This window comes from Orcinus orca, chromosome 18, assembly GCF_937001465.1.
Source record: "Orcinus orca chromosome 18, mOrcOrc1.1, whole genome shotgun sequence".
In the NCBI taxonomy this organism is placed as follows: Eukaryota; Metazoa; Chordata; class Mammalia; order Artiodactyla; family Delphinidae; genus Orcinus; species Orcinus orca.
This window is the reverse complement of record NC_064576.1, coordinates 70,011,476-70,023,565: the sequence shown is the minus strand read 5'-3', so window position 1 is coordinate 70,023,565 and position 12,090 is coordinate 70,011,476. Positions and strand designations below refer to the sequence as shown.

Genomic DNA, 12,090 nt, shown 5'->3' with positions numbered 1-12,090 from the left:
CAAACAGATTTTACAGGAAATCCTTTCCTGGAATTACTTGAGACTTGAGCTTGACCCCAGCGCAGGTATTTCTTTCTAAGTGTTGCTCTTTAATCCCATCTACAGGAACCACCTCCAGCAGCAATACAGTGGTTGCTGGCCAGGACGGCTTCCCAGACGCTGAGGAAAGCAAGATATTGAAAGAATCTGATGAGAGGTTGGTGCACAAATTTGGTTTAACATCCAGCTTAACTTTCAGCAGTTGTCTATACAAAGCATTAGGAAAATTTGTGGGGCTTCATAAATTTCACACACACACACACACACACAGACACAGACACACACACACACACACACACACACACACACGCATCCTTCTTTGTTTTTTAGAAACACAGATTGACTTTCAGACTCCACTCTGTATATCCCTAAAGATAACAATTTCCTGCTGAGCAAAGCCAGAGGAGAGAAAGATTAAGAGAGATGTTGTTCTGGTGGCTGAAGCCTACTTACCCCAGGGCTTAATAAAAACCACAAGTTGTTCTGCTAGTGGGCACAGACCATCTGGAGTTAGAGGGAATTTCCACGTGAAATGTTCAAATCTGGGTCTTGAATAATTTCTTAGAGACAGAGTAGTTATCTTGGGGTGACTTCTGTGAAACATCATCATTCTTCTTTTACCTTTACTCTGTCACATCTGGGTTAACCAAGAACACTGTCTAAAAGAAGTCTCAATCCCCTTCCTGTTAGCTCTTTAATGGTAATATTTCTCTTGTTCGTATTTCTGCCTTCACGTTGTCTAGGAGCTACCCATAAATAAGCAAAATCTAGATCACCATTTCCTGCAGTTGGTTGTGAAGAGCAGAGAGACAAACCAAAAGAGATAACAGGACTGAAATTTGAAAATTAAAATGATTCTCATGGTGTTGAAAACTCCTTAGGTTGAATATTTTCTAGTGAAAAATAATGGGGAGCCCTTAAGAAATTAATAACAAGGATGAGATATTCACAAATTCATACTGGAGAAAATTTAGTGGATCAAATAATGAAGATAATTCATTTAGCCTAAAAAGCCCCTAGATGCTTCATGACCATCCTCAGGATTTCATCCTGTACACGAGAATACATCAGGGGCTACAGCTGGAAGATGATCTGACATGGGGCTGGAGTTCTGAAAGTTCATTCTCTAATTTAGGCATTTATCAAATTCCTCAACATGTTGATTACTGGCTGGCTGCACTGCCTTTAGGCAGATGCTCATCCTGGGAGCTTGCCTTCAGATCAAAAGCTCTAACTCAGTAGGTCATGAATTATAGACCTTTTCCTTTACAGTTCTCTAATAGAGGCCTTTCTTTCTCAGAAATGGATAATTTTCATACTCTATGCATCAATGACAGTACAAGGTTATTAATTAACATGTTACTTTTTCATCTATATTTGCCAGTACCTTCTTCGGAAAACTCCCTCATGGTAAAAAAAAAAAAAAAAAAAAATCTCATATTTCTCTAAAGATATTTCTACTTTCTGGTGGGAGTGTAACATTCTTATCATTTAATGTGTAGTCTGAAGTTTTCATCTTAATTGTATTAAGGGTAGAAAGGTGATACATTTCCATACATTAACATCTCATTACAAAGGCCCCTTTAGGACCAGAGTTCTGAGTGTCCTGCCTAAATTTTTAGTGGTAGCCTTTAAAATGAAGAAGCCAGAGAATATCTGTACTAGGCTTTCTTGTTTATCTCTTGCTTTCTTGCTCTATCACCACATCTCTGTTGGCCATTACAAAGCCTGATGCTACCCACATTTTTACATATTTGTGCACATCTGTTATTTCACACTGACTATATCTGTTTATCTACCTATAGGTAGGTTAACTGGTCATATTTATATATATGGTCATACCTATATGAATGTTCTATCACAAAGGATACTATCATTCCATTGACCCTATATTCCACCTATGCTATTTCTCTAATATAGTCTGTCTTTTCTTTGAAGGTAGACTGTGCCCTCAGCCTAAAGTGTCCTTTTTCTCTGCAATCTACTTACCGCCTTCCTCCCTGTCATGTTGACTTATAGATACTTGCAAGCATACTTGTGTCTCAACCACTAGATTTTCATTCTTAGAAAACAGACTATGTAGCTCTTATACATATTTCTATCCTCAGTGATTACCCTCCTATGCTGCACATAGTAATCATTTCTTAAAATGTTTATTCAGTATGTGAATGAAAATTGGAGAAACATCACAGCCCCAGAGGTGGATAAGCTATCCAAACACCCTCCAGCCCCCCTTTCTCCCTCCCTCTTACTAACCCCATTACACAAGACAGTTGTTTACTCTGTTCTTTACATCCTTCTAAACAAAGAGCCTACAGAGATAATCTTGGTCACAAATACCGATGACCTGGCTGCTGTGTGACACAACTCCTGGGGGTACCAGTCACCAGAATGCGTTGTTGGGCTCCAGGGGGCACCATGGAGTTGTGCAAAGTGGCAGCCCTGATGCCATGTCCTTTACAACTAGTTAATCGTTCTTAGATATAATTCAGAAATATTTAATAATACCATACCTACTGACATAAAGTTTAGGTAACTTATAGTAAAACCAGGGTAAAAGAATGAGTCAAGCTAAAAGGAAAGTAAGACAGTTATGTCAAAAGTCCTAAAGAGAACTACTAAAAGTTAATATTAACCTAACATTGAGTTCCTCAATAGTCAAAGTAAGAAAAGAAAAATAGAGCAAATTTTGTAACTTTCAGTACATCAAAAAGTAAACAAGCAAAAGCAATTCACTGGAAGCTACTAAATACGTGTTCCTCAGCTCTAAGAAGTATTTATCATCTAGTTTTTAAAATGAAACAATAAAGTGAACACATATTTTTAATTAAAATAACAGTTCGTAAAATATGCAGAAACAAACCGTTTAAGTATTTTTAATACATCAACCATTGATAAAAGCCATGAAAGGATTGTTCATAAGGAACTAAAAGCAATAAACTTCAGCTATGTAAGTTTCTGGTGATCTGTGTTGATACAGGGGTAGAGATTAGTAACCCACAGAAAGTTGTGTAAGTATTAATTTGAGCAAAATCAGCAAGAGAAAATTTAGGGAAACACTTTGTGCTTCTCGTTTTTCTCTTAGCAGTGCTATTTTTATGATAACATTTCTAAGACATGTACCTTTATATTAAAAGACTGTTCAGTCTACTTAGTCCTTGAAATTCCTCTAGGACCTAGACCCAAAATTATTTTCTTCAACCCAGGAAAGCAAATGAACACAGCTGATTTTACTCTTGGGAATCAGTTTTTTACCTTTTCTTTTTGCCAAGTGTACACTTCCCTGCTCTGTGGTTTCAACCTTCTCCAGAATAGGGAGAATAGTCTGGAAGGGGCTTGCTCCTCCCCTTCATCTTGACCTCGTAAACGCCTCCTAGCAATCCTTTAGATCTACCTCAAAAGGAAAAGAGAAGAATTGACATCTTTTCTATAATTCTTCCCTGCCTGGCCTTCCCGAGCACGATTGTAAAACCGACGTATATCACAATTCTTGAATAGCTAGGAAGGCTGCAAAGCTCTCTGTCCTGTGGAAATCTCCAGATGTGGAATTCTTTCATCACCCTGTTTTGATTCCCTGTTGAGTGATGTCTGGGCTCTGCATATGCTGTTTATATCTTTGCACTTATCAGCATAAATATGATTGTAGAACTTCTTCAGAAGGTAATAGGTTTGTCACTTTTCCAATTTCATAAGTACCAGTTAGACAATTACGTGGCCTGATTTATATGAAACTAAGCAGATGTCCTCCATCTTCTGTTTTATGGATTCACAAATTAATAGCCCAAAAGATAAGAGAATGAAGAATGTTTGAAATACAAAGTTACTGGGAGAAAGGTGGCTCGTCAGGACCAAAAAAAAAAAAAAGCTGCTGCAAATATCTACAGAGTGAATAAAACCAAAGGCTTTATACTCAATACCTTTCTATATTCAGAAAATTCAAATCATCATTGCAGTGTTCTGAGGTTATACCCTGGGACGAGGTAGCATCTTAATGGTACATCCAGTACATTTTCCTGAAATATCACTGTTTCTCCATACATTGATGAGGACCGCTATAGCCGTGTATTTTCTAGTGTTCCAGAGGGAAATAGAGTGTTGATCTGCTATCAGTTAGGAGGGAACACCCAGTCAATAATGTAGACAAAACCCACTTTGTATCATTTTATGTAAAGTAAATATAGACGTACCGTTTCACCCACACTTCCCCTCATCCACACCCTTGCCTGACCTTACAGCTCTTCAGATGGTAAAAATGCTATTGATTTGTAAGTCTTTGGTACCCTAAAAAGGCATTCTAGAAATTCAAGGTAGAGGTATAATAATTAATACCTTATAGTTGGATGGCGACTTGGAGTTTTGGAAATTCTCACATCATTTCTTTTGATTCCCACAGCAGTCCCAACAAAAGGTTGGGTGAAATAAATGGTGAGGTGTTATTATTATTCCTTTTTGGCAGGTGTGGAAACAGGGTCCCCAAGGAGGTAAAGGACTTGCCCAGGGTCACCAAGCTAGTGAGCGAGAGCTCAGCCTGAGCTCGCGTCCCCCCCCTTCTTGGAGGCAACACGGCAATAAAAGCATCCCTGTACCGCCACCTTCCTCGGCCTGACACTGGACGAGTTGCTTAGCCTCACTCGGCCTGTTTCCTCATTTGCAAAGTAAATGATGCTTATCTCAAAGTTGAGTGAGTGAGATTAAATGAGTTAATGTATGTGAAGTTATTATACTTCAACCTTTTTTTCTCTTTTTTTTTTGATTACTTCGTAAGCCACAAGAGAGACCAGACAGAAAGAGTCCCTCTGGTTATATCATGCCTCAACTAGTACCTTTTCCTAAAAACACTTTAAGGAAAACTTTAAAGCTGGTTAAGTCCAAAATTTGTTATGAAACTATTTTTGTTTCCAACTATTTCCAGTTCTGTCTCCTTTCACTTATTCAGTCATTCAGCAATTATTTCTTGACCACCTCCCATATGCCAGGTTACCATGTGAGTAAAGGATTCATGTTATTCAGTATCATGCCCATTTTATTTCCAAACAAATGATATAATTTTCTAGTTTAATTCAAATATTAGTCTTAAAATGTTTATTTTCAAGGTTTGAACTTGTGCTCCTGAGCAAGAGTGACCACTGGCCCTCTCGAGGACAAAAGGAGTGTTTGGTGTACACTTTTTTTTTTTTTTTTTTTTTTTGCGGTAGGCGGGCCTCTCACTGCTGTGGCCTCTCCCGTTGCGGAGCAACAGGCTCCGGACGCGCAGGCTCAGCAGCCATGGCTCACGGGCCCAGCCGCTCCGCGGCATGTGGGATCTTCCGGGACCAGGGCACGAACCCGTGTCCCCTGCATCGGCAGGCGGACTCTCAACCACTGCGCCACCACTTTTTACAGTATTCTTTTAGGAAAAGGATCATGAGAACTAGCTGCCCCAAAATAGTATGTTTTTCTGTGTCACAGCACAAACCCACATGTCAGTATCTCACGACGGTTCTTGTATTTGAAGGTTCAGTAACGTCATTAGAGCCCATACCCGTCTGGAGTCGAGATACAGCAATAGCTCTGGAGGATCGTACGACGAGGATAAAAGTAAGTACCAACAGGCTGGGGTGGGGGGGTGATCAGATGGAAGGCAAGGGGTTGGAGAATACAAAATGAGTATTTTGATTATTCTTGTTCTAACCACTAAAAAGGGGCCCATAAGTATTAAGTAAGCACTTAATCCAACTATGTAGATGGGCAAGTCAACCTCTTAAAGGTAAAAAGAAGCCAAGCAGTGCATGAATCAAAGCTGTTAAAACTTCAAGCTACTGCCTAAGCCATGTTTTTGTATTCTTGGCCCTTTTCCTTGGTAATGCAGTTGGGGAAAGGCTAGTAAGAAATGGTCTCATGAGAAAACAAAGGTCTCCATTCAATTTATTGACCTGTCTTGGGAGTGGATTTAACCTTTAAGCTTTGTGAGTCAGCTCACCCAGGATAGATTTGTTTTCACATTGACTATCTCAACGGCACAGTCTCAGTGGCCAAGTGAAAACCTTGCCAGACTGGGAGATAAAATTATCACAGAAATTTCATTGTACCTCGGGACGTTGGAGAAACCAAAAAGGTCAATGCATTCATTAATTTTGTTTAAGCCCTGGACAGGTTGTGTAGAGACTCAGAAGGTGATGGGTATTACTTGTTCACAAGTTACAGAAATTCTGGAACCAAAGAACACTCCCAGTGACATTTAGGTATGCTAAGGAAATCGGTAAACTATCTGGTAGAACTTATTTGTCTATTTTGGTGGAAATCGTAATATGATATCTCATGAGTTAGGTTCATTTTGTAAGTCAGTGCATCGGGCCTTTGTAGTGGTTGTTTTGAGTTGTTTTGTTCTTATGGGAAATGTGCAGAGTGGGGTAAGAGCTTAGCAGTTCTAATGACACCACATTTCAGTTGCCCTTACTTTACTCCTTAATGCAGATATAGATAGGCAATTCTCCACCATTCAAAATACCAATTGGAGGAATGTCTAAAATCCATATATATTGCCATACTCTGTCCCTATAAAACCTTTTTCTAGAAAGGTCAGTATAAGATTGGGGGGGGGAATAAAAAAGCTCTTTGCATTTTCCCTCCTTTCTGTACCCCATCAAGGGGCTTTTCCATCCAGACACCAAACAGTTGAATCTAGGCAGGACCAGACTTTATAGATGAGGAGAGCAGTACCTGAGGAATGGAGTTGTTGGTTCAAGAAAGGTCATTGCTGTGCAATATTTGGTAACACAGAATTTGAGGACAGAAAAACTGAATCATGAAAAAGTTAGGCAGTCAAATCCTGACTCCCCCAGAACGTGACAGGCGTGATATAACAAAGCAAAGCACTCTGTGACTGTGGATTTTACATTAGGAATATTGTTGCACTTTGGCCAGTTGACGCCTTCAAAGTATATCTCTTTGTTCTGGGTATAGGACCCAGAATTTGGTAGAAGATGCTGTAACAAAGTAACAATCATTTTGAAAATACATCTTCAGAGCCCTCTGGTATTAAAACTTCATATTCCTTACATATGTTACAATAGTGAATTTCAGGGGATAATTATAACAAAATAAGGTAATAGTTGTGTCGTTATATAAACTCAGACCACTGACTTTAGGGACAAAAAGAAAAAGTAATAGAAGTATTTATAAAGGGAAAGAAAGACTACTGTGAATGCAGATAAGGTATAAAGAGTAGTCTAGTATTATCATTATGGCCTCTGTTTTACCCAGAAATGTTTGTAAATTTGTCATACCAGCATAAACAGCATTTTAATGGAAAATTTTGGGTACAGAACTTGAATTTAATTGAGTCAGGTGTCAGTAATATTCTTCACAAGGTTACTAATATTAGCGAGGGAAATTGGAGTTCACAGAAAAGTAGTTTGGGTGCTGAGAGCTCAAATCTTCAATTCCTCATTGAAAGAGAAAATGGAATCAAGCTTCTCAAACAGATCCTCATAACAGAAAGTACATAAACTATATGCTAAGATCCTTTCCCAGGCATTCAAGTACTAGAACTTGACCTTGGCTGTCTTGGATGAAGCAGTGTGTCTGATAAGGCACGAATACCCTCAGGACTTTGGTAACTGGGTCCTCCCAGATGCATGTTTGGTTCCAGCTACCCAGTGATGGATAGAGTATGCCACAAGAGAAGCAAAGGTTAGCAGGCCCAACTCCAAAAGCTTATGGCCAGGCGTCTGGTATATGTTAAGGGCAGTCATTTCCTCCCTGAATTCCTGAGGGTATCAGCAAGGGTAAGAAGAGTGAGAAGGGATCAGGAGAGACCTCGTGGCCCAGGGCTTCATGGTCTGGGTTATCCAAAAATCAGGGTGATGTGTACCTCCTAAGTGTATTTTTTATTAAAAAAACGTACCACCTTGAGTAAAATGGACAAGCAAACTGATTTAGACCCGGTCTATAAAGCAGTTTTCTACCAACGTTATGTAAGCTTTTTTTTTTTTTCAGAACTACTTAACATATCTGGATTATTTTCCAAGGCCATATGCTAATGTCTGTAACCCCACAATAAGGACACAACTAGTTAAGTTGGATAGCAGCTGAGTCCTAGCAGTTTAGGCCTAACTGTAGAAAATCAGTTTTAGGTCAGCTTAATCCCTCGCAGCACATTTTTGCTGACTGGATATATATCTGAGAACATCAGAAACGAAAAATAGCATGTCCTTTCCTAACAGAAATCTCACAGGTTTTTTTTTTTTTTTAATTCTTCAGTGTTCTCCCATTTTTGCTCCCCTTTCTAGTTTTGTAGAGTAACTAATTATTTAGAAGTGCATTTTGCAACTAACTCACCTTGGACAGTTATTCAAGAAGGTAGTTTGCTGAAAGTGATGCACCCTGTAGGTAGTTTACCGAGTGGACTAAGCTGAGTGACTATTATACCTGCTTAAAATTCTTTCTGGGCTAAATATGTGGCCAAGCACATTTCATGGCATAGAGTGACAGGTTTCTAGTTGCTCATTTGCTTGTGTGTTAGAAAGAGTCAAGAGTCACTTTCTGAGGTGACTCCTGGTCTTAACCCCTGGAGACTCCCTCAGCTCACACCCCAGGAGAAGTGGGCTGTGCTTGGTTCTAGTCCCTGTGTGGGTTTGGAGCCTCAGTTTTCGCCATAGGAAGGCATCCCCTCCATCAGCTCTGCTAACTGTTAAGGCCAGCGTCCTGCACTGGACCAGTAGCATTGAATCAGCTACCTCTCACTACCTTCAAAAGTGCAACCAAGGGCTTCCCTGTGGCGCAGTGGTTGAGAGTCCGCCTGCCGATGTGGGGGACACAGGTTCGTGCCCCGGTCCGGGAGGATCCCACGTGCCGCGGAGCGGCTGGGCCCGTGAGCCATGGCTGCTGAGCCTGTGCGTCCGGAGCCTCTGCTCCGCAACGGGAGAGGCCACAGCAGTGAGAGGCCCACGTACTGCAAAACAAACAAACAAACAAAACTGTATTTTGGAGAAACTGCCTAACGATGTTATAAAAACATCCTTCCTCTTCATACACTAAAGTCTATCCCAGGATTAAGCCAGCTTGTCTGAAGCCATATGCATTGATCATATCACGTGGCCCCAAGTGCAGAGGCTTGTCTTGAATGCCACTGGCCTGGGTTGAGAGCGTTATAAAAAATAACTCCATGAGATTTGTTGCTGTGCTTACTTGAAAAATATTTTGTGGAGGAAGTTCATTAATTCATTCAAAATATATATGTACTGATCTCCTACGACGTGCCAGTTACTGCTCTGTGTACTAGGAACAAAACAGAGAAAGTCCCGCTCTCAGGGAGCTTGTGTTAGAGGCAGAGGAGGGGGAAGCCGTCAGCGCTGGGGAATCGGTGCCGCAGGGGAACTAAAGCAGAGAGAGGGAGAGAAAGTGATTGGGGATGGGGTGGATTTTAAATGCAGTGGTCACAGAAATCCTCTGCGATAAAGTGGTACTTGGGCAGAGACTTGCATGAAGTAAAGGAGTGAGCCACGCGGCCATCTGGGGAAGAACCCTGCAGCTGTGGGGTGGACGGTAGGTGGACGGCGCCTGGCACGGTCACAGAACAGCAGAAGAGCCAGGGTGGCTGGCGGGCAGTGAGCAAAGGGGACAGCAGAAGGAGATAAGCCAAGAAACAGGAGAAAGATCTTGTCAGGCCTTAAAGGCCCTGATGGGGCTGCTGGATTTCGTTTTGAGTGTTAAGGGGAACTACTGGCCAGTGGTAAGCAGAGGAAGGGACTCTGAATGAACTTCTGTTTTAAAAGGATGACTCTGCCTGCTCTGCAGAGAACAGACTGTAGAGGGGCAAGGAGGGAAGCAGGGAGAGACGGGGGGAGCTTAGCCTAAGATAGTAGTGATGGAGGTGGTCGTATCCTGGATTTGTGATGAGGTAGAGCTCACTGAATAATGTGGATGGTAACAAATTACTTAACCTTAGCATCCCCTTGATAAAATAGGGATAATAGGTACCCATCATTGGGTTATTAATATGTGAGATGCATAGACCAGTGCCTGGCATAAAGTAAGCATTCACTATGCTAGTTCAGATGTTGTTATTTTAATTATTACTGTCACCACCATCATGATCATCATGATTAGAAGTTGGATATGAGATGTAAGGGAGAAGTCAGGGAGGACTCCAAGGCTCCTGTCCTGAGCGAACTGGAAATAAGGAATCGCACTTTACTGAGATGGAGGAGATCAGAGAAAGAGCGAGTTGTCACAGTGATGGGAACTCACATGATTTCATGTTTCTCTTTTTGTGTATCTATATTTTCATATTTTTAATCACTCTATAATGAATCACCATAAATTAGATATCCAAGAAACAAAGGAATGAAAGAAACGTAATCAAGTAATTCCAACCCATTTGATCATATAATTTCATGCTCACCAAATGGAATGGTTAGAAAGTTATTTTTACAAGCATGAATTTGTAAGTTTCTAAAAAGTCAAGTAGGGAAAATAAAAACCTCCTCTGCCTGAAACTAAAGCACGCTTGTGTTTCTCACTCTGTAGATGACCCAATTTCTCCCTATACTGGCTGGCTGTTGACTATTACGGAGACCAAACAGCCGCAGCCCTTACCCATGCCTTGTACTGGAGGGTGCTGGGCCCCCCTGGTGGACTACCTTCCAGAGACCATCACTCCCCGGGGGCCACTCCACAGGTGAGTAGCATGTACAGGTAGAAGGAAATGATCACTTAACTTTGAACGGACTTTTCTTCCTGTGAAAAGAGGGAAAGGGATTCCAGGTCCCATCAAATGAAATGACCTTTGAAATCAGAGGGAACGTGCTACCCCGATCTGCAGCTACCAGCGTATTGGCAGAGTCTGGTCAGCCATTAACCAGGGTGCAAAGCTGCCTTGTAGCCCTCTGAATTTTTCCGTGATGTCACCTTGGTATGGGTATTCATTCTGTTATGCTTTTTAGATTGTGAGCAGCTTGAAGAGAGAGCCCTTGTCTTCTGTTTCTCTTCATTCCTCAGCTCTTATTGCCTAGTAACTAGTAGAATCCCCATTATGTGAATTAGCTCAGCTGAAGTTTCTTCTCCTCATAGAGCTCTGTGCTGTGTCAGAAGTGAAACTCCATTTCCCTGGAATAAGGGCCTTACATAATTCTTCAACAAGGTTTACAAGTTGGATGTAATTGTGACCTAATGATCTATCAGTGTATTTTCATCCTCTTCCGAAGTTGCATTAATTTCATCATTTCATTGATTAGGTGCAATATTGCTGTCATTTTTATGACTGAGATGGTGGTGGATCACAGTGTAAGAGAAGATTGGGCTCTTCATCTCCCATTGCTACTCCATGCTGTCTTCTTAGGTAAGACTGGAACCGAGAGGAATTCTAGCCAATAGGGTCCAAAACCTACAGAAGTCACCCATAGAGCTTTCCTTTTACATGGACATCCTGCTTTTCCTCATTTCCAAAATATCTAGTCTCTTCCGTTTTTCACTGTCTTTCTGTGACATCTTTAAAATTCTAGTTGATCAGTCATTGTTTAAAATTGTACTATCACTACAATGTAGAGTGGTACCTTGCCAGTGCCATTTCTATAAAGATATCCAAAACAAGTTGGGCCTCTTTGTGGGTCTTTGGTTCGACGTGATAAATTTTAAGCCATGAGACACAGTCGGTGCACAGAGAGAAAGAATGTAGAGCATGGTGGGCCAAGCACTGAGATTTTAAAATACTCAAGCTGTAGAGCAAAAAAATGGGAAGAGGAACCAGCCAGGCAGGGAGACTCAAAAGTTCAGTTAGAGCGAGAGCGAGAGCGAGAGCGAGAGCGAGAGCGAGAGCGAGAGAGAGAGAGAGAGAGAGAGAGAGAGAGAGAGAGAGAGAGAAAATTAGAATCTTTCAGTAACAGGGAAATCCAGGGGAGAGAACATCTCAGGAAAGAGGAATGCTAAGCATGTCAGATGCTATGGAGAGGTCAAGAAAAGTCCGTCTATCAGTGCTTTATGAGAACATTTGATTTAAGGAATAAAACATTTTATTTTGCCTAGGACCAACTTCTTTACGTCGGTAACACAAACAATAACAAAGAAAACTAA

At 41.1% G+C, this 12,090-nt stretch overlaps 1 protein-coding gene across 4 annotated transcripts in view; it reads left to right on the top strand.

Annotated features, from left to right (window-relative positions):
• The window catches only part of FRY (FRY microtubule binding protein), a 329,930-nt gene that overhangs the window by 251,864 nt on the left and 65,976 nt on the right, over positions 1-12,090 (top strand). For all 4 annotated transcript variants that reach the window (XM_033416130.2, XM_049701100.1, XM_049701101.1 and 1 more), the window contains exons 35-38: positions 106-196; positions 5,534-5,616; positions 10,549-10,699; positions 11,256-11,359. In XM_033416130.2, the coding sequence (XP_033272021.1) occupies positions 106-196; positions 5,534-5,616; positions 10,549-10,699; positions 11,256-11,359 (429 nt within the window). The remainder of the gene's footprint in view (positions 1-105; positions 197-5,533; positions 5,617-10,548; positions 10,700-11,255; positions 11,360-12,090) is intronic.